Source organism: Coffea eugenioides, chromosome 3, assembly GCF_003713205.1.
Source record: "Coffea eugenioides isolate CCC68of chromosome 3, Ceug_1.0, whole genome shotgun sequence".
NCBI classification, from domain to species: domain Eukaryota; kingdom Viridiplantae; phylum Streptophyta; class Magnoliopsida; order Gentianales; family Rubiaceae; genus Coffea; species Coffea eugenioides.
The window spans coordinates 3,925,679-3,949,719 of NC_040037.1; the positions used below are offsets into that span (position 1 = coordinate 3,925,679).

General features: G+C 35.1%; 1 protein-coding gene across 1 annotated transcript; it reads left to right on the forward strand.

Moving 5' to 3' along the window:
• Positions 1–17,611: 17,611 nt before the first annotated feature.
• On the forward strand, positions 17,612–22,762 carry LOC113764749 (ATP sulfurylase 1, chloroplastic). The gene is given in 6 exon segments (XM_027308727.1): positions 17,612–18,399; positions 20,959–21,364; positions 21,723–21,983; positions 22,095–22,181; positions 22,366–22,440; positions 22,442–22,762. Coding segments are annotated over 6 exon segments (1,398 nt in total). The 5' UTR covers positions 17,612–17,893; the 3' UTR covers positions 22,505–22,762.
• The last annotated feature ends 1,279 nt before the right edge of the window (positions 22,763–24,041 follow it).

Consider the following 24,041-nt stretch of genomic DNA (forward strand, 5'->3'; position numbering starts at 1 on the left):
CGTGATTCTTAATGAATCTCACTTAAATGGTGGCTCCACCAGCTGAAGGGGTGCTTGATAAATATGATATAATAATGAGGTGAGACAGCATGGGTCTGAGATCAGAGGTGTTGAAAATTGGGAACCATTTTGATCTGTGAGATTGCAAAGTACATGATTATACCTCCAGGGAGCAAGGTCTTGGGGCCATGATTAGAAAAGGGCGGAAACAGAATCAGAGTAGCGATTGTCTATGATGGCATCTTGGACTTGGAACTCATGGGTCCTTATAATCACGCTACTCTTGATAAGTGAGAAGCTTTCTTGTGTGTTTATTTCAGTATCGTGTTTCATGATCCCACTCTTTGTTATGTTAGCATAATTAGTTAAATAAAAGTCGTGATTGTTCCTGCGAGTACAAGCCATCATTACCTGTTGACCATGCGGTTCACAGAATCTGTGCTCCATTGATGCCATGAGGGGAGATCAACTTCCTGCTGATATCATCATTAGGAGTCTGGGGGAGGACTGGAAATCTCTTTTGTCACCTCAATAAATGACTACATGTGATTGGTTGTTAAGGCTAATCCAGTGAAATTGGAGAAATACCATGGGATCCATGACCAAATATGAATATTCCCTGACTTGATCAAGGCAAAAGGAACATCACAAACATCAAACACACTACTATCTTATCACAAGACTTGTCTTCTAGATAATAATGTGACAAGTTGGATTCTCTTATAGCTTATGGCACATTACATTCAACAGGGCAATTTAGGTAAATTAAATGGGATTTTAATTGAGAAATTCAGTGAGCAAATTAATCAAAATTGAGAAGTTTAGTTAATTTTTCAAAGTTTATTGAAAAAATTGTAAACATCACGTCAGTGCCACTTTTTCGATGACAATTCAATGTCACTTCTACATTTATGTCAAGTATTCTGTTTATTTAATTTGTCATGTGTTGTTTATTTAAATTTCTTCTACCCTCACGCGATAAGTGTGATTGGTATTGAACTTGACACCGAGTAATGACACAAAGGATCCCAACTGCGTAAACATTTTGTGAAAAGTTTACACTAATTTTGTTTCCAAAAGCAACACAAAGATTGCTTTTCCAAGTCAACTTCTTATTTTTTAAAATAACTACTTTTAGCCTATTATAAATTCGAAACAAGGCCTCAATATTTGTAGGATTCTGAAGACAAAAGTGCTGATTCATTCATATAATGACTCGAATTATGGTTTGTCTAAATAAAAATATAGATTTCCACAGCAAAGTATTGACAATAAGATCTTAAATGGGCCTTAATTAGTAGTATGAACCCAAATTTTGATTCCTTTTTTTTTCCTTCTAATAATCTAAAATAACAATGCACAAAGACAAGTTGACATTTTTAAGCCTGTCAAAATACCTCTTTCAAAGACTCCTTAAAAGAAATATATATATATATATATATTTAAACAACTTTTAGATAATTATTCTATTACATTTACATCCATCTGCCGAGCATTCACAAGATACTACTACTACTTAATCCTTGTGCCAGAGGTGCACCATAATAGACGGGTTAAACTGATTAAAACTCAAATGCAGGAGGAGGTAAAGTCCTTATCTTGATGACGACTTTGCATGAAGCAAAGCAGCATCACAGAGGAAATATTTATAGATGTGGGAAATCTCGTGTAATCGTAGACTCATGGAACAGGACCACATCTAGTCAAGGCAGCTGAGGAGGAGGAGGAGGAGGAGGAGGAGACTTAGGAAGCCATCAACGGGTGGAAAACAATGCTCAGTGAGTAGATCAAAATCATTATGGAGAAGACCCTCTCATGTCATGTCCGGACTAAGCCACATCAAACAATATTAATAAAAGAAAGCGTACCTTTCTCTTGGATTGGAGGACACTACGGACGGAGGGTCGGGGAGTGGCCTTCCGGTACAAAACTTTAACAAATATCTAATGTTTTACCTCATCTTTCTTTAGCTATGTTAATGGGATTTATTTCTTTGGTTGATGACACTCCATTTTCTTTATGTATTTTTCCAGAAATTTTCAATCAGATGAAGTGTCATTTCTCTTTGTACATCAATTATGCATGGGACTGTGAGTCTTGTAAAAACTTTCTCGGACTAACTTTCTTTAATTTCCATGTCTAGATTGTTTGTACGTTGTTATATATATGGGTAGATTATCCTAAAATTAGGCTTTCAAATTTTTTTTTTCAAAATTTTCTTATCTGTGCACCTCTAGGATGCATGATAAAACTGTAAAGATAAAAAAGAATAGGACACTATAAAAAAATATCATAATTTATTCCTATATTATGTACGGTTTATTAGAAGAAAATTTCTATTTTACCAATAAAGTGGCATGGAGCTGAGTTTGACTTTAGCCATTGAAGTCCCAAACTCTCATGAAAATGTTCCAGAGCAGCGTATTAAATGCATAGTTTCAGCACTCTTACAGCGAAAGAGAGAAAGGGTGAAGAGCAGGCTGGTCATGGATGGAAATGAAGAAATGGTTATGGGCTATCTTATCTTTGTTGTTACACAAACAAGCTTTGGATTTTCCTTTGTACACGTTAGGAAAGACGGTAGCAGCACTAGTAGTAGATTGCAGGCAGTAAAGTGGGGAACAACTGCCGGGAACAACTGGGAAGGAAGATTAAATATATGGCATGAAGATATATGGGCTAACTTTGTTCTGTTTTGGGATTGATAATTTTTTAATTCATAGGTGTCATCCAGTAGAAGGAGGACGGGAAAATAGAGGTTCTGGAATCTGGACAAAGAAAAGGTATTTTGGTGAGAATATAGAAGAAGTGGTGCATGGGGTTTGGGTAACCTTGCCAAATTGTTTCATATTTTACTGCTTCCCAAGTAAAAATGGTGCGTGTGGTGGGCCTCCAACATCCACCACCATTAGAGGACTAGGAACACATCCACATACTCACAGTCACACACCATCATATTGTATAGTACTCCCTCCGTCTTATTTTGATAGTCCTGTTTCTTTTTTTCACACAGTTTAAGAAAAAATAGTTAATTTTGTTGGAAAAGTAAATTTAGATTGCTATTTTCCTAAAATACCCCCCACATTAAATATGATACAACTTTATGGGAACTTGAATTGATGGTAAAAAAAGAATCAACTCTCATTAAATTGGGTAGGTTTATAGTAACAACTACTTACATTGAATAAGGGTATTTTAGGAAAATTAAAATACAACTACATTCTTCAATTGGAAAGTGGACTACAATTTGAGACAGATGAAAAGGGAATACAGGACTATCAAAGTGGGACGGAGGAGTAATAAATATACGTACAAATTTGATTTAAAATTTGAGTCTTCTAATCAAGTTTTATACATACATCACACTTTATTCTTCTTCTTTTTATATGAGTTTTTTTTTCATATGAGAGGATCAAAAGTGACGTTCTACCAATTCTTTAGTGACTTAAAAACTCGAGACCTCTAAGTCACGCGTGAAATATCTTACAATTAAACAATTTAAAACAGTATAGTGCATCGGAGAAAAAAATAATTAACTAGCTAAAAATTGTGATCCCTTTTTCTTCTCTTTATTTATCAAGAAAATGATTTAGAGGCATGGGTGACTGATTGAAAAAGAGGTGCATGGCATTGCAGAGAGGAAATGCATTAAGTAGTAGTAGTAGTAGTGTGGTTGTAGTTTGCGCTGCTGGGGGTTGCTTGCTGCAATAATTCCACCGATCTCAAACGTTAGGTTAGGTGCTTTTTTGTTGGGGAGATGGTGAGTGCTTCAATGAATTGGAAGAGCAGAAAAGCAATTATGTTTGACCCTTCTTATGGAAATCTGTGAAGTGCGTTCGTGCTGGCTGCCTGGCTCAATCTCAAAATGATCCAATTGCTTGAAAAACATAATATCATTTTTTACCTTCAAAAATTTTTTTGACTGAAATATTTTACATAGAGAAGCAGTTTTGTAAATGATTTTTTTATTTTTATTTTTTTGGAGTGTGGACAATTAGAAGATGACTTCATTATTTTGCATTAGCAGAAAGTTCTCGTTTGGATTGTGTTTTTCTGCAAAAAAAAAAAATTTACGTATTCCGTGAATACATTTCTCAATCATATTTTTACTTTACATACATTAAATCGGTACAATATATTTTTCTATAAAAAAAGTTCTAAAAATTGGAATCCAAACAGAGTATTAATACTCTCTCAATCTCCTTTTCTAAGACCTATCATTTTGTAAACTTTCACAAATTACTCCGAATTTCTTTAGCATGTCACCTTTTATATTGAAGTTGGTTCTTTCAAAATCGCTTCATGTCCAACTAATAACCTTTAGCTACCTACCTACCCCACCAAAAAAAAAAAAAAAAACCTTTTAGCTAGCCACATATTAGTACAATTCAATGATACTTTCTGCTTGTACCTTAACAATTAACTCAAAAAAAAAAAATTTTTTTTTGGTGTTCTTGAATAGTGCATGCATGAGAGGCGGCTAAAGCTGCTTATCCACTACCTTATTATTCTTTTATTTCAGACAGTGCATTATTGCTTTCTGCTGCATAGGAGAACACCATTAATATAGCACGGTCTTTATATATATAATTGTTCTTGATTAAGGGAAAAAGAGATGTAAGGATTTGTTCCTTCAACAGTAGTAGTAGTTTAATTGTTCTTGAAAAGTTGAATGAAAAAGACTACAGCTTTAAGTGGTGCTGTAGTGGCAATGGGATTCACACAAGAGTATGGCAAAAGGAATTAAAAAGAAATGTGTGGAATTCTCCCCATCAAGAAACATCAGAGAACTATCATAACAACGACACCTAACATATGCTTCCCATTAATGGACCTTCGATGCTGCTGAAATTTCTTTTGTTTAATTCTTTTCTGACCTAATCATTTTGTGGCATGCATCAGTTTACAGTAAATTAAGTAGCAGGCTATGGCTATAGCTATAGCTTGCTTTTCGGCATTTGAGATCTATAATGCATTTAAATTGTTGTTTTTATTTGGGCATGCGCTTAATTCTTAAAAAGCATGTAAAACTAACGATCTTCAATTCTTAGGTTAGAGATTAGGGATAAACCTATTCTTCTTTTTTAGTGCTATTATATTTGGAAAACTTGAGGGCTTAGAAGAGGCTCCTTGAGTGTCACATAAGCACAAACACACACATGAATATTTAGAATATCTTATAAACAAATGTTTATAGAACCAATGAAAATTCTCATCCGTGCACTGTAAAAATCATTGCGAATATACGTGTGTTTGGACTGTAGATAATTTGGAATAAAAATTTTTTTTAAAAAAAAATTACTGTAATATTTTTTTGTTGTGATGTATGTGAGATAATTCACAACATGATTTTCACCCCGCTGATAAAGAGAGCATGTTGGTATTTGCTCATACTAATTTTAGAACAGCTTGAGTAAGAGAAGTAGAAGATCCTGAATTTTTACTAATTTTAAAATATGTATACATTTTAATAATGCAATGTGAGGGGAGTACTTGCTAGTTAGTATAACAAGCAGCCAAAGAACAAACAGTAATAAGCTTTCCCTATTCTGGTACAGAAAAGAGAAAATCTTTGGCCTATGATTCTGTGGGTCTTCCTTAAATGGTAATATATCTTCTTCCCAGCACCAGCAGAGCTGCCACACAAATAAGTGTCAAATCGCGGGCAGGAAAAACCCAACTTTCATAGGCAAAGAGAAGGGTCAATCTATGCTGATCCACAATTTCATCGGCCGTTCCTATCACGGCTGTGTTACATTCTCCGTACCAATTACCAAACCCCTCACATATACTGCCGCTTTTGAAAAAAAATAAATAAATTACCAAACGCCTCCCTTTCTTTCTTCTAGTTTGGCAATAATAATATACTTCTTCTAGCTCTAGGTCGTGAGAAACAAACAAGTGTCAATTCATGTGTATCTGTGCCAATTATGCAAATTTATGGTGCACGTCAAGATTCAAAATTATGGCATGTACAAGCTTTCACAATATTGTATCACGAGCCATGACCCACCCTCCTTTTGCCTGGTGATCATTGTCAAGCACTTAAATCTTGGCGGTGTTGAGTTCAACCATTGACCTCCTATCAAATTGTCACTGTACGAGGTTGTTTTCAGTGACTTTCTCCCATAGAGCTTTTACTCTCATCGATTTCCCTTCTCCCTAGATTATAGAAATATTACCGTTGCGATAAAAAAAAAAAAGTATCACAAGCCAGGTAAAACAACTAACTTTTGATTTGGTTAATTGATACATTGTCATGTTACATGAGATTGTTTCATATTCCAATATATTTAGAAGGGTTTGGACCGAAGATTATTTGAAATTCGCTGTAACAGTTTTTGTAATTTGATATATGTGAGATGAAAAAGTAATTAAAAAAATAAAATAGTTGATTGAAAACATATGTTTACGATACAAGTAAAATAATATTTATAAATAAAAGCTATGCACACACGTTCTAGTTTTCAATTAGTGCCAAAAAGAAAGAGAGAGAGAAAAAATAAAGAAAAAAGAGAATTGCAAACCTACATGTCTTGCAGCCAAATGGCAACTTTTAACTTGTGCACCTGCCCGATTGTCTACTTTTACAAAAGTTTATATAGATTACTAGCACAAGTAAAATGTGCAACTTGTATACATTGCAAATAACTGGATGGATCATTGCCTTCATTGCATCTTTATTGTCTATCTCAAAGATCCCTCCTAAAGCCACTCCATGACTGTTGAATGTTAGCTTAGCGTTTCAAAAACATCATGAGTGGCCTTGTGTTAATTTTGAGTTGACAGAAGAATGCCAAACTCAAGTGATAATTAAATTGCACAATATCGCAAAGAACAAATCACCTTTAGTTTCATAATTACAAAAAAAAATCAAGTTTCCCAAACAATTTGGACAAACACCGAACTCAAGGTCATCCCAACTCTAATTTATTATCTAGACAAGAACGAATCAAAAGAGCCAAAAAAAAAAAAAAAGAAAGAAAATGGAAGAAGAAGAAGAACAGCTGTCTATTATTGAATGAGTACATCAGGGATTTGTCGATCCTATCCGACGCTGCAAAATTTACACATAATAATAATAATAATGCTCTTCCTATCCGACCCTGATAACTGTTGTCATTGATATTTGATATTCTCCTCTGCTCGGTCTTCTGGTCTTTTGACAAATCCTTTTCCTACTCTCTGAGGCATTACAAAAGTGTCAGCATCCAAAGACACTGATAAACTCATCTCATCCACTCTCCCGTCCGAAAGCCAACAAGCCATTTGCTCCGAGAAAAGAAAGAAAAACCCTCAGTACTTTCCCAACGTCCTTTAATCACCAACCCTACCCTTTTTCGTGAAAAGCACGAGGGTCCCGTTAAGTCCCTCAAGAATTATTTTGGCAAATCGTAAACAATTGAATCTTAATTACCTTTGTCTTTTTTTGATAATAAGAATCTTAATTACCTTGAGATGTTGTAGCTCACAAATATGAGTGCCCTATTGGGATTTAGGGATCCCGAAAATATTTTACCGCTAATATTAACGCCTGTTTGAGTTGCATTTTTTTATGAGTTTTTTTCTCCCAAAAAAAAAAAGACTAACATTATTGTATGACTTTTTTAAGATATCATGTATCATGTAAGTTAAAATAGTAATTCAATTTGTTTTTCAAAAAAATAGTACTAGTGATACATACAAGGCCTTAGATTTTCTGGATTCCTTTGCCTTTCATGCACAAGAAGTTTTGTTTGTAAACATACTACCTTTTTCTGTATTGGTGCAGCAATGTCGTCACATAGATCCATAGTACCTTTTTCTTTATTGGCGCAGTAATGTAGTCATGGAAACTACTTCCCTTTTTTTCTTTTTGGCTATTCATTCATTTCTCGCAAATCTTTTGTCACGAATTCTTAAGTAAATGGATTGTACCGTTTCGAGTGCCTATGCGATATCTTCATTTATCTAGTACGGCTAGCCATAGGTCCCAAGCGGGGGTAGTTCGCTGGTTGGTTCTTTGATCTTTATCTGGAGATCACCATTTCGATTCCCGCTTGTCTACAGTGTGATGCATCTTTGGGGGGAGTTCTGTACCGTCGCAGAGAAATTAGTCTGAAACAAGTCAGGATTCTAGATATAGGACTATTTTTCACCAATTTTGCGACCTAGAATTAAGTGAATTTTAAATATGTCATACATTGAAAATTTTCATCTAACAGAAAACTTATGTGGCATTTAAGTTTTTGACTAAATGATTGGTTAAAATTTACTCTTTTTTCTTTTAACCAGATTGGACCTCAAGGATTTTCTCTTATGCAGTCTGCCCGCACGATGAGAAATTCAATGTTGGTGAGTTGGTCATCGAGGCAAGCATGCTTCGACAAACCGCCACCCTTCCTGATTCAACTACTATATGCACACAATTATTAGGACATTTTTTTAAATATATATACAGGTACATGAATGAGTGATGCATGATTTCAAAAGTACTTTTTTTTTTTTGATAACGATGTATCAGAAATTCGAGCTTTAGAACTTTTTTGTCGTGAAAAATGCTCTTGCTTGGTCCCAATTCATTCATCCCGTCCCAGCTAGTAGTGAAATTTATAGTAACATCATTCTCGTCAAAAGTGCTTCTCTCTCAATAAGCTTGAAAGAGCTTTACTTTCACTTTTTACGTTTTTATTGGAGATGACAAAAGGGTGTTTTGTTGGGACCGTGAATAGCTGGATGCACAGGACCAATGTTGTAATCCCTTTTCTTTTTTGACTGGTAAACTTTTGCGAGCCCGACAAGACATCATCTTTTCTTAGAACTAGCTAGTTTCTTTAGTCTTCATTATCAAGCTACTTTATGGATTAAAGAGATAGGATGGTAGTATCAATTTAGCCCGCCTCCGGCTAAGGAGTTATTTCTAGAATCTGGGGTTTAACATGTGGTTTAACACATCCACATGATTGCTCCCCCATGCAATTATGCAAAGAGCAAGTTAATCAAAATTCAAGCCTGCATAACAACTCACCTATAAGCACTTGCAGGATTCCTTAGGTAAAAGCAGATAGAGGATTCTAATCCCATAAACTACTGGTTTTTTTTTTTTTTTGAAGAATTACACTAGTTTGGTTTGTGATCTAGATTAGGCCACGAGACATATTATTGGAATATGAGTTGTTTAGCACATTAAGAATGTGGTAAGACTCTAATGCTACAGCAATTATACTCTGTTTGGCTAGAATTGAATGATCACGCGATGTCACTAGAACAGTTTATTTGTCACTGAAGATTACTCATAATTCAATTGTATAAGTGATTAACATATTCATATAATGAACTAATTATGTTCAGTATGTCATTCAAGTAATATAATTGAAGCTAATGTAAAATAAAATAATTAAGTTGAAGATTAGCCTAAGAATATTTTTTTAAAATTTTTCTTTCTAGTAGGGGGTACGTAAGGCGTAAGAAGTGGAGATGGGGGAAGAAGATTTGAATCCAAGATCTATAAGTATTGGAGTTTTAACTATAGTCACTATATCAACTGGAGTTGCAAACGAGTCGAATTGAATTTTGGTCTAATCAAGCCAAAATCGACTCAATTTTACCAAAATTGAACTCGATGAATTTTCAATGTAAAACTGATTTCGAACTCAACCTCAAATTTGAGTCTAATTGAACTCGAGTTCAAGCCTACTTGAGTTAAAAAAATAATTATTATTTTATCTTTGAAAAAAATGAATAAAATATTCATTTTTCTTTAATAAATAATAAAAATATTATGGATATATATATGTGTAATTTTACTATTAAAATTATATATATATATATATATATATATATATATATGTTATTTGAACCGATTAGCGAGTTAACGAATTAAGTTTCTCTATACTGGACTTGAACTCGATGTTGACCAAATTCGCGTCGAACTTTGATCGAGTCAACTTGCAAGCGACTTTATTTATTTGTAGCCCTAATACCAATGCCTCTAAACATATTGAAAAACAAAAAAAATATGTTTTTATCTTCATTAGTATGTTTCGTAATAAACTTCTTTGCTTATGCTCATGAAGAATACTTGATACTAAAATACTTGTAATACAGCCAAAGAGTAACGTAAATAAATTTTCTTCACCACTTGCCTATATTTACATGCTATCAACAGATCATAATGATGTGAATAGACAATACCATGATGGATAGGTTCTTCATCAAATATCTAGTTTCACTAATCAAAAAGCATCACTAAGTGGGATCGACACTCGAAAACCACAGATGCATAGAAGTAATTTATAGTTTTATACATATTTGATGGTTAAACATATCTTTGGTGCCTTTATCCTAATAATACTTCATTTAAGCAAAGAGAGGCATTGCTCACTTTCCAGCCAGTGAAAGGTTCCCGTGCACCTGTTTAAATACGTATGGATGATACACAATTCGACTTTCAATACCACATACGTGAATCATAAAAAATACCAATGTACATACATACCTGGCTATCAAAGAACTACCGGTAATTTGTAGCATATCTACATGCAAATTGTCTCTCACAAACTCGCACCTCAGTTGAATCTAAAATGGTAACTTACCATTTTAGATTCAATTAAGAGCGTTGTTGCAATGAAAAAGGAAATGAATGACTAAGAAAAATAAATGTGATGAAATTTGTCAATCATTTTTAGGAATATCGTCAATAAGTGAAACCCTGCATGCAGGGGCTAGAATGCTAGATCTTGATGTATCATTATGATTATTTTGACGTGGGGAGATGGATGGGACTCGATGCTTTAATTTGATTCGATCAACAAACAGTTGTGGCTAGGTTCCAATTCGAAAAGCTAAGAGGCACAAAACCATGGAAGTTGATGGGAGTATCATTAGAACGAAGAAAGCTAAAATCATGAAGTCATCATGATTTCCCTTGATCATTCTGCTTGTCACTGGCCATGTTAAAGCTATTCCAAAAGCTTTCGATTAGACAATCTCTACCGAAGTCGGAAAGTTGATTAAACCTAAGCTTTAATTGTGGAGCTTGACAACTTTTCATTATCAGACGAGGAAATAACTCATTATCTTTCGATTTCAATCTTTGGAGGAGGTGGAGCCGACTGCGTACCATGAACATATGGTTCTAGGCAATCATCATTATCACTCGGAAAAGGCATAGCTTCCAGTCGTAATCTTTTGCTCTCCAAGCTAAAATGATTATGCTTTCTTTGTGTATTGTGGCAAAATAATAATTGTACCACCATTTCTATTAATTTTTTGTGTTAGACGGCGATCCTACTAATATCGTAGGAAAAGACAAAAATTAGAGTGCAGCTTTAGCAACAATAAGAGTAAAATTCAGAGGAATAATTCGAGAAGAATTGCATCTAAAAGTTGGTTCAACCTATGATCATGCGAGAGGGATGAGTTGGGTGATTTAGGAGGAAGGAGTGACTCTCTCAGTTATACTTCAAAAAAAAAAAAAATTTGTGATCATATAATGCAAGTTTTATTTATTTTATTATTTTTTGGCTAATTTCTTGCCACTGTATTAGAGAAGAGAGAGAATATCTTTGGTGGACCTTAGGGCTTAGATACGGGCAACGTACGAAATTTCTTCAGCTTACATATTCTCTCCCTTATTAATTAACTTTTATTGAACATCATTTCACCTTGCTATAGCACTATAAACCTCATGAAAAAAAAAGTAGGACAAAAATAAGTTCAAAAAATGTAAGAATGGTTTTTTTTTTTTTTTGGGTTCAAAGAGAAACTCTAAACCTTATAAAGGAGAAAGAAGAACACAAAAAATTTAAGAGTTGAACCACTAACATTGCAATTTTAAGAATTTTTTGGTTTACTCTTTTTTTTTTAATAAACAGGAGGTTTTAAATTCAGAATCTCTCGTTTACAATTCCTCCCCTTTTTATCACTCAATCCAACCTTCCTCCATTTCTCTTTTGATTTTGTTCTCTAACCCGGAATTTTTTTTTTGGGTTTTTTTTGGGGGCTGGAGGGTATGTTCCTAAATAGTACAGAAAATAGATGCAGCCCATGTGGCCTAAAAGAACATCTTCCATAGTTTAGCTAATAGTTATGGCCCAAAAGCCCAAACAGGTCTTCACCATGGTTGAAAAACACGCCTAGCCCAAATATTGAGAAAATGGGATGATCCAACCAGAACACGGGCCAACCTCTCCATATAATGACTTTTAGGTTGCCCACTAATGGTCCATGGTCCAAAGTTTTAACCAACAATTACGGTGCAATTGCTGCAATATTTCCCAAAATTTTTGTCATAAATCCAGGAATTAGTAAAAATCAAATTATAGAAAAAATCACTTGTTGATGAAGTGTAATGCAGAAATGCTAAAACGGATGTACATAATTTAAAAAATCTGCCCTTTTCTTGTAATTATGGTCAACTTAAAGGAATATTAAATGTAATTACAATATAGAAGGTGCATTTGGATTTTAGATATCCAAAAATATTTTTTATTTCTCAAAAAATGTAAACCAAAGTCTTCAATGTACTCATTACTCATTTCATGCAGTTCTAATCCTCTATTAGATAATGTTAACCAAAGTCTTCAATGCTATTAGATAACTATTTTTTGTACATTTTATTTTGGTGAATTTTCTACATTCGTATTGTCAAAATATAAAACCAATTTTATGAAAATGATTTTAGTAAATATACTCAAAAAAAACTTATAAATATTTTTTCTATTAGTTGCACACACATTAGTGTGTGCATTGAACACTGGTGGTTATTAAGGACATGGAATTGGATATCGAAAAGTACTGCAATTCGTATTTAGAGTGAACAAAAAAAAAAAAATCACAACCCTCTTTGACTGCCCGAGTCGGCCAACTAAATAATTAAAGTTATTTTGGTTTTCCTAACTCTTTGTCTTTTTGGGTGACTGAGCAAAGTTTGAGTTTAGATATGCTATGTGTTACGAACACGAAAAGTTTGTCTTCCCTTCCGCTTGTTGCCGCCACTGAACAGGGATGGAATTCGGGTTAGATTCATAATGGAAGATGTTAAGCATCGATGAGAGAGGTTAATACGTCATGGATTAGTGCCATTTTCCTGCACGAAGAAGACTCGTGGAAATGGGGAACAGCAACGGACCAAAAAAAAGCTACGCTATCACATCCATCACTAAATCACCCATTTGAATAAAAAAAACCATTTATTATAGTACTGTTACTTTAAAAAGGGGGATAATTTCAGAAACCTCCCCTGAGGTTTCTGACAGTTTCACTCCCCTCCCCTGTGGTTTCTGAAATTTCACAAACCTCCCTTGTCAGATGGTGAGGTCCCATTTCTTACATCATTGGTGCCAAAAAGACTTAAAGACCCTTACAATTTTGCTAATATTTCGTGATTATCTGAAAGTTATTAGTTAAGTTAGTTATAAACATAATTAATGTAATTAACCATAAATTAGAGTCCTAACAACCAAAATAGAAAAGGGAGTGTAGTGAAATGGAGCCAAACTTAGGCGCCATGATCTTGATCTGATTGACATAACAGCTTGAAAAAAATCTGTGCATATAGAAGCAAGAAACTTACTGGACTCCCAAACATTAACTGGAACTGGACCCCCTCCAAACATTAATTGAAGCCGAGGAAGAAGGGTCTGAGTACGAAGACCAGGAAGAAGAAGACGATGACGAAGACGACGACGATGATCAGGAGGAAGACGACCGGATTCTGCAGCCGCAGCCTGAGGTAAACGGTGACGGCAATAGAGATGGGCCCATTTCTGTTACCCTTACTGACCCGGATGTATTGGATTGCCCTATCTGCATTGAGCCCCTCAGCATCCCTGTTTTTCAGGTAATTTTCCATTTTTTCCCTTATTCAAAAATTGAATTACTTCGAATTATCAGGCATGCTTAGTATCGTTGTTGCTTATGCATTTTGATCAAAGCCCAATTAGGGCTAGCTAAGATAATGGATCAACTTTGAGGTAGCAGTAGTTGCGAAAGTGTGCTGCTGTTGATGTATTACAATTTAAATGTATTTGAAGTTGACATTACGAGTGGATAGGAGAACTTTAACTCTTGGCGTACTTAGTGGTTAGAGTTGGAATAGCAATTTCGAGCTGACTGTGTTCATTGTGTCACTTCTGTTCTATGGGTCCTTGGGCTTTGTATAGAATTGTAGGCTCTGTATGTTATCTGGAGGGTGGCTTCCGGCCGAACTCATTGGAATGGTGTTGATTGAATGCCATGGGTAACGACTACAATTGTAATAAAGTTTTTAGTTTGGACCAAAAAAAAGTCATAACTGTAACTGGAACTGGTCAGTTTCTCAAACATCCTTTTAGTGCAAATTAAGGAGCTTGCTGCTTGAACTTTGAAATGATTCCATTCAATTTGGGATTGTAGCTGCTGATTGAAAAAATTATCTTCTGCAAATATTAAATTTATTGCAATAATGTCAGGATACAGGGAGAGAGTTTTTGCAATCATTGGTGTCAAGGTGTATGCTGCTGGGCTATATGTGAATCAGTCAATTTCACTAGGATAAAACTGTTTGCATTTATCAAATCTGATTGAACAAGGAAAGAGAGGAGAGGGAAAAGTAAATTAAGAAGCTAATATTGATTGGAAACTGCAGCTCCTTTGGAAAAATCTCTGCAAATTGTTCTGGTGAGAGATGTGGATGGTAAAACGTTTTGGGATGCCTTAGATGAAGCCATCTCTCCAAGAATTAAATCGCCTGCTCCAGTTGATACCGCTGCTCTTTCTACATTTAGTACTCTGTTTCAAGGAAGGCCTCTTAATAAGGGTACCATTATCTTCTTGACTTGGCCGGACTCTACCAAAATGCTTGTAAGTTGCATGTAGTAAAATTCAATTTTCCTGCATTTCTTTATATGCTGATGGCTTTTTGCTAAAGATGTGTTTCCTCTTTTCTTCTTAGTCTTAAGCTTCTACTGTGCTATTTTCTTTCTTGTAAACATATCAGCTTGACTCTCTTAAAAAATCTGTAGGTTTCTGTATCGAGTGATGGGTTGCCTTCTGGTGTTGATGCAACTACTGAGTCAACAAATGTGATATTAGCTCTTTTTGATGTATTTCTGGGAAGTGATTCAGTTTCTCCTACTCTTAAGGCTTCAGTGACCAGTGGATTGACAGCATTGCTGAATGGCTGAAGTAAAGAAAACAAGAGAGATTTTCTGCTCAGTTGTTTTAATTCCTGACACTCAATGTTCATCATAGCTTTCTACATGAATGAACTGCTCTAAATCTTGTTTTGTACACTATGAACACTTTGGAAAGAGCATTGCTCCACTAATCTAATAACCAGAAGTAAGAACCCTCCACTAAAACCTCCCCTGACGTTGTGTGCTTGTCTGTTGATTGGTCTCACTTACACCCCCCAAGTTTCATTCTTCTTAAATTCCCTCCCAATTCTTCACATCAGATTAGCTCTCTAACCCAAGATAATGAGGGCATTTGTGGTATACACTTGTTTCTCTCTCCAGATACTAATTTTTTATTGTTTGTATTTTTAAATTGGGTCTATTTTGGCATTGCCTATCAAGTTTTAGGGGAGGTTTGTGGAATTTCAGAAACCACAGGGGAGGGGAGTGAAACTGTCAGAAACCTCAGGGGAGGTTTCTGAAATTATCCCTTAAAAAGGACAAGACATAAGAGGAATTTTTAGGTTACAACAGATAGTTTAGAGAATTTGTTCCAATCGAAAGTTCAATCAATGCTTCCTTTGAATGGCCTTTGTCAATTTCATCCAATCTTGTGTTCTCATCAGAATCCCAATAGTGTTTGTGATATGATTGCCATGTTTGGTCTGCCATGTGTGAAAATCCTTTAGCTTGAATCTATTTTTCATTGTTTTCCCATATTCCACAAAGTCTTATAACAAAGAAAGAGGGGATCGAGGTAAGTTTGCTTATTCTACTTATTTTATTTTTTATTGAATACATTTTTGATTGGTGAGTATTAAATAAATCAGGGACTTTTTCACCATGTCCTTATTTATTTTCTCATTTACACGTGTAGAATAGAATTATTTAGATATGCAGTGTCAATCCAACGATTTGATCAGTTTGTATATTAACTGTCAATTGAATTTATTGTATTTTTTTCATATATTCTTTTCGCAACATTTATATCGACAACAGTGTATCGAACAAATATAATTCATTGTGATAAGTCAAGTAGATCTATTTAGTTTCGTGCCCTAGGTTTGTTTTTTTTACTTTCAAACTGTGGGTTCTATTATATGCAAGGTTTTTTTTATTGATTGAAAAAGTAAATTAAGGGGGGTCGGTCTATAAATTTTGATATTTATCTATTTGTTTATTTTTATCGAATTTTTTCTGAGAATTTCTTCTATTTTCATCTGCCTCTATTCATTTTATTTTTATGTTTTTGTTTTGAATGCATTAGAAAATCCTTTAGCTTGTGACATGTTTTCTACATTTTTCGTAAACACATTTCTTAATTATCTTTTTACCTCATATATATATGTATCAAATTGCTGCAGCATATTTTCTATAGAAACTCCAAAAAATTTCTACATTTTTCGTGAACCCATTTCTTAATTATCTTTTTACCTCATATATATATATATATATATATATATCAAATTGCTGCAGTATATTTTCTATAGAAACTCCAAAAAATTTCTACATTTTTCGTGAACACATTTCTTAATCACCTTTTTACCTCATATATATGTATATATATATATATATATCAAATTGCTGCAGTATATTTTCTATAGAAACTCCAAAAAATTTCTACATTTTTCGTGAACACATTTCTTAATTACCTTTTAATCTCATATATATGTATATATATATATCAAATTGTTGCAGTATATTTTCTATAGAAACTCCAAAAAATTGCAATTCAAACAAGGCAAAGATCTTCCTTGTTGAGCTCCATTTTTGGAGAAGTTGTATGTAAAATATTTCTACATACGAAATCAATATCTAACCGAGAAACTTAGGAGATTCGTATTGGATGCTTTTGCATTTTAAATGGATTTCTCTAATAGGATTAAGAAAGAAGTACTACTACTATTACTTTGATGATATCTTTAGCACTAGTGCCTTTTTTTTAAAAAAAAAAAAAAAAGAAAGAAATCTTTTGTCGTTTTGCCTAAAGCACATTATTATTATTATTACTACAAAGAAAGAATTGTTTAGTACCAGCAGGTACCTGCATTGGTTTCTTCCACAATTCTTGAATCTTTGTGATGTGCACGCCATAACAAACGCTCACACAATACCAAGGTCAAAAAAAAAAACACAAAGAAATCAAAATGAACACAACAAAAAGAAATCAAAATGAGATCCTTTTGAAGTCTTTTTCTGCAAAATTTATAAGCATGGTAATTTTATGGATGAAATCACACATCTTCAATTAAAGAACGTGATTAATTAATTGACCATTAACACGTTTAGGAGCCATAATTCAGGAGACCATTCAAACAAACACAGCAGTGTCCAGGTTCATCCTCTCAGAATCTTCCCATAACTTTATCCCAAAACTTTCTTATTATAAGTCCAACGTAAATCCCTCCAAAACTTCCAACTCAGTGCTTGTCTTCCTCTTCCATAAAGAAACCATTCTTCGGTTTGGCAAGAATTAGATTAGTATTAAAGCCACCACCATTATCACCCCTCACTATCCCTCAAATTTTTTTTCCCAAAACACCCCTGCTTCATATACACAAGCCTAAACTTCATTGCCCAGAGAATCCCTCTTCCCCTCTCAAACTACAAATTTACCCCACTCCAACCAAGATCTTTCTTTTCCCGAAGTACCCTCCATTCCTTCCCTCTCCCTCCAATATTATAACAAAACCCAGACTGCCAACCCAGAGACACCCAACTGAGGGAAAAGGAGAGAGCTTTTTATCCCCATTTCAATGGCGACAATGGCCTCTCTTTTCCTCAAAACCCCGACTCCATCACCATCTTTGCCGAAAACCCAGAAAACCCTTTTCATCCCACCCCTCACTTTCACTCTTCCCAGCCGCCCCACCTCCAAAACCCGTTTAAAAGCTCGGGTTTCTTGCGGGTTGATCGAGCCGGATGGTGGAAAACTGGTTGAGCTCTTCGTTGAGGAGTCTCATAAAGACGCCAGAAAAGGGCAAGCTTTGGGTTTGCCGTCGATTAGGCTCTCGACTATTGACCTCCAATGGGTTCATGTGCTCAGCGAAGGCTGGGCCAGCCCATTGAAGGGCTTTATGAGAGAGTCTGAGTTCCTCCAAACTCTTCATTTTAACTCGCTCCGACTCGGTGACGGCTCAGTCGTTAACATGTCGGTGCCAATCGTGCTCGCCATCGATGATTCTCAGAAGCAGAGGATCGGTCAGGAGAGCTCCGTGGCGCTTTTGGATGATCAGAACAATCCAATTGCCATTTTGAAAGAGTAAGGACATTTTCGTCATTTTATTCTGTATGATTGTTTGAGAGAGTGTATGTATCTGGTGATTAGTTTTGTTTTAACATTATCCGGTTTTTATTGATTTTAGCTAATCTCATTGGCTTTCAATCAATTACTTGACTTTTAATGGGTTGTTGTTGATTTTAGCCTATCTCATTTGCTGTCAAATCAATTATGTGAGGCTTTTTTTTTCTTTTGGGTGGTTGACGGCGTGATAAAAGAGGACTGTTTACAATAAAAATTGGAATCTTGATGTTTAACTACAAAAAAAGAAGTTGGGTTACTAATGGAAAGATTTTCTGTCATGACAATCGTGACAGCTATGTTTAGTTAATTCAAGTTCGTTGGAGTAGAAAAGAAGCTAAAGATTTTTTTTTTAATTTTTTTATTTTATGAAATCAATTTCTTGTGAGTGTAACATTAGTACTTCACATGTGAAACCATGCAGGTGGGAATTATTTCCATATTTGTTCTTTGGTTTTAGGAAGTTAGCTGGTTTATGTTTTAGGAAATTTACTGGTTGTATAAACAGAAAAATGTCTAATACTTATATTACTCTTTCTTTTCTGACTAATTTTGAAATTTAGTTGGTGATATGTGGTAAGCAGGAATGGGTAAAGATTTTGATAGATATTCTGTCATGAAAATCGTGACAGCTATGTTTAGTTAATTCAAGCTCGTTGGAGTAGAAAAGAAGCTAAAGTTTTTTTTTTTTTTTTTTTTTTTTTTTCTTTTATGAAATTAATTTCTTGTGAGTGTAACATTAGTACTTCACATGTGAAACCATGCAGGTGGGAATTATTTTCATATTTGTTCTTTGGTTTTAGGAAATTAGCTGGTTTATGCTTTTGGAAATCTGCTGGTTGTATAAACAGAAAAATGTCTAATACTTATATTACTCTTTTCTTTTCTGACTAATTTTGAAATTTAGTTGGTGATATGTGGTAAACAGGAATGGGTACTTCCAAATTGTTTTCTGGGATTGTCAAAATGAAATAACTGGTGATCCCAATTCACTGATGGAGTTTAGTGTCACTTTGTTTCGTTCATGTGGGTATTTGGAGACCTGTGTTTTCATGAACACTAGTAAAGAAATAAAACATCTGCCTGAGATGAGTTTTAGAGAAAAGCTTATGCAGAATGGTTACATGGCATGCATAAATTACATAGCAAAATCTAGAAAGAGGCTTAGTGTGTCTTCTAACCAGGGCATGAGGTAGCTAGCCTTCAGCACCAAAATATTTGTTTTATTAGGACTAAACACCGTAGCTTTAATAATTATCAATAATTCAGTCGTCTTTCGGCGAATGTTTAGGATCCATACACTAGAAAAATGCCTGATGGGTTCATTTCTAATTAAATAGGTTTTGCAGGAACATACATCTTTTATATGGATTCATTGGTATTTTTGACCAACGTGGTAGCGTGTTTGTTGCAATTAAGATTGCTTTCACTTTGAATGGCCTTTTACTTATCCTTCGGCACCAGTTTTTCATAAAATTCACCTTTTTGCTGCTCTTGAAAAGGACACGCAAGTTGGCTGGTCTTCTAAAAAATATTGCACTTTAAATAATACGTAAATTCATTTTGCATGCATGGGTATGTTACTTTTTCTCGTCCCTCTTGAACCACCATTCTTTGTTTGAATAGGGTTCTCTATGGCATTCTTTTTACATGCTTTCGGCGCTCTGTGTTAGTGAAAGGACACAAGACAAGATGAGTCCCATTTCTGGAAATAGAATTTTAGTACTTTTAAAATGGAATAGCAAACCTGTTTGTGGCAGAGCCCTATAAGATGTCACAACTTGTATATCAAATACTTTATGAATCCTCCCATGCTACTTTGCTCAACCACTTTTTGGAAGTACTGTATTTTCCTAAACTTGGCCCCTTTTGGTAGAATCTGTTGCTATCAAAGTTATAAAAAGCAATTAGCTGAAAATTTTTTGATTACATTGATAGCTGATTTGTTGAGCTCATACTGATTTCTCATATTGGAGGGATGTGCAACTAACAACATTTCATGCTTCAAACTGTTTGCACAAGCAACTATATATATATATATATATATAGAGCACTCATCCGTGTTCGGCTTACTGGATAATGGGCTACAATATATCTAAGCATGATTACCAAATTGGATAGTGTAAGTCTTCACATATGATTTAAGGAGACAGAGGCAAAGTATATAAGTTTCGAAGTTTTGACAGGAATGGGTATTGCAAGTACCTGTTCCTGTTTTATGCAGTGCTGTAATCCATATATGGTGGGATTGTACTTCTTACTTGATGTCTATCTTACACTTAATGGTGGTTTATACTGTACTTCTCCTGTTAATTGTGATTCTTGTGGTTTGATGCCTATCTTCGGCTTCTTTTTCTTCTTCTTCTCCAAAGTTAGATTTGCCAATTTCCAAGCTTCCAAATCTAACCAAATAGATTAATAGAGAAGATATCACCTATTTCCTGCTGTCCTGAATATATCTCAAAGTTTATGACTTGCCTGGTATTTTAATTTCTCATCTATGATATCGTACAATTGCAGCATTGAGATTTACAAGCACAATAAAGAAGAACGTATAGCAAGAACATGGGGAACCACTGCCCCTGGCTTACCTTATGTTGAGGAAACCATTACCAATGCTGGAAACTGGCTGATTGGCGGTGATTTGGAGGTTATTGAACCGGTGAAGTATAATGATGGTCTTGACCGGTTCCGCCTCTCTCCATCAGAACTACGTGAGGAATTTACAAAGCGCAATGCTGATGCCGTGTTTGCTTTTCAACTTAGAAATCCTGTCCATAACGGTCACGCTCTATTAATGACTGATACACGCCGCCGGCTTCTGGAGATGGGATATAAGAATCCTATACTTCTGCTTCATCCACTTGGAGGTTACACCAAGGCTGATGATGTTCCACTTAGTTGGAGGATGAAACAACATGAGAAGGTTTGTATAGCTTTACAATTTGACCTGCAATGAGTTTGTTAAAAAATAGTTTCCTTATGTCAGACCATGTGACTCATGATGAAGAATTTTACTCGCTTGTTTTCCATTGATGGATTTGGAAGTCTATAATGTCCAAGTGATAACATGGCAATTTTCATCAGATATGTTCACTTTGCGATGCCTTCTGGGCATTGGCTGGTCTCATCCTGTGAATCAGGAGAATAACATAAAAACAATAAAAGCTAACCAATCTACTGCAAGGATTTTGTTGAACTTGGTGGCTGTTTCATATGAATCCACTTCTGTGATTGAAATCAAACCTCATTTGCATCCTGATTTGGATTCTTTATTCTTGTAGGTGCTTGAAGATGGTGTTCTTGATCCAGAGACCACTGTGGTATCTATATTTCCATCACCAATGCACTATGCTGGACCAACTGAGGTACAATGGCATGCAAAGGCTCGCATCAATGCTGGTGCTAACTTTTATATTGTGGGTCGAGACCCTGCTGGCATGGGCCATCCACTGGAGAAAAGAGATTTGTATGATGCAGATCATGGGAAGAAGGTACTGAGCATGGCTCCTGGACTGGAGCGGCTGAGCATCCTGCCTTTCCGGGTAAATAAACTGTCTTCTTCTGATTATCTTTCAGAAGCTAAATATCAAACTCTAACCAAAAAGGGAATTAAAGTAGTCATTTGGATATTAATTAGTTGGCTTTTACTGCAGGTGGCTGCATATGATAAAACTCAGAGTAAAATGGCATTCTTTGATCCATCAAGGCCACAAGATTTTCTTTTTATATCCGGGACCAAGGTATCATCCATGTGGTATTATTTTACCTATTCTTTCTGTATATTATTTCGATCTTTTCCATTTGTTGATCGTTCTATTTAACCACCTGAATCGATTTCTCTAAGAGGCAAATATTGCTAGAACAATTTCTGCTTCTGGCTTCCTTTTGTGTGTGTGTATCTAACAGTATACGTGCCTTTATCAGATGCGAACACTTGCAAAGAACAGGGAGAACCCCCCAGATGGATTTATGTGCCCTGGTGGCTGGCAAGTCTTGGTTTGATTATTACGAGAGTCTAACCCTCTCTGAGAATGGAAAACTACCTGTACCTGTCCCAGCTTGATAAAATGAGCTGTGTAAATATGTACTATTTGATGTTTGGGAGAAACCTTGAATCTCTAAATCTCCAACGTCCGGGTTTGAGAATTTAGAAAAGACTCTGCTGGAGCTGGATTGTGAATCTTGCTGAGGCATTGTTAAATAGAGTGGACACTTCGCCTCATATCTTGTAATGCAACATGCACATGCATCGTGTGCTGTTGTGTAAGTGTGTGCTGTCAATGAAGAAATGGATTGTGAATTGCTTGTTAAAACATACAAATCTCATAGCATTAGCTTTTACTACAACTTGGATGATCAGGACTGCGTCATAGTTCATGCAGCCAGTGCAGAATCAGTTAAATCAGACAAGAATTGGAAGAAAAGTTGCATCAATGTGTTTGATGGTCTCGATGTTGAATTGACGGCCAATTTTGACAAATCATTGTCGAAGTGAAAACGTATAAAAATTATGGGATTTCTTCAGTTTACCCGCCTAAACTATGACCAGATAGCGAATACCCCAGAAATTTCACATAGGTAAACGGCAGCAGTTAGATTTTATTTTTTCTCTTTTCAGAGGAAATATGCGATAGTACTTCCGTACTCTAACCTTATAATACTCATGGATACGTGAGAGACCTATGATTATTTTCGTAAAAAAAAAAAGTCAGTCAAATTGATATTACTAACATTGTGTAAGAAGAACATGTTAATGTTAAGAAGAACAACTATGTTTAATGTTTTAGTCCATTGCTTCCATTCCATGTTAGTTGCTCTGTATCTGCAAAATTATTCATCAGTTCTACAGTCAATACCTGAAGAAAGAATTATCATTCCAATAACATTTTAAAAAATTTTCCTTCTGATGTAATTCTCTAAAGACGTTTTCTTGAATTATCTTTCGTGTTAATATGACAAAGAGCTGCTGGAGAATTAAGGATGATTTCGATAGCAAATACCCCTCAACTTTGATAAGTAAACGGCGGTGGTTAGATTAGATGCTCCCATGCTCTAACCTTACACTAATAATCGGGGATGAGTGAGGAATGTATGGTCATTTTCGTAAACAATAATGTCAGTCAAAGGGGAACATTAATTTGGCATTACTAACATAGTTTAAGGACTACATGAGCAATTTCGTTTCTTATTGTTCTTTGCCTGCAAACAGTTGTTTTTGGCTATATTTCATTGCATCATTGAGTCTTGACTGTCCTGCCTATCAAGTCCAATGTCGATTAAACTAACACAAAAAAAAAGGATTAATCTTTCATATACTGACGGGGTATATACTATTAATGTTGGATAAATGATAACTACGCAAAATTTGAATTTAAAATTCAATTTTTGCACACATGTTATGAATCAAACGGTGATGGTGTATACATTGTCAGTGTATATAATACTTACTTAAAACATAAAAAAAAACAAAAATAGCTAGACTTGGAGGTCAATGGAAGTCAACGGAGCCCCAAGTCGTCTCTCAGTCTCCCTAAGACACATTAAATGACAAATGTTTGCTCACTAACTACTGGGCAGAGAGGTGAAGCAAGTATGAACTG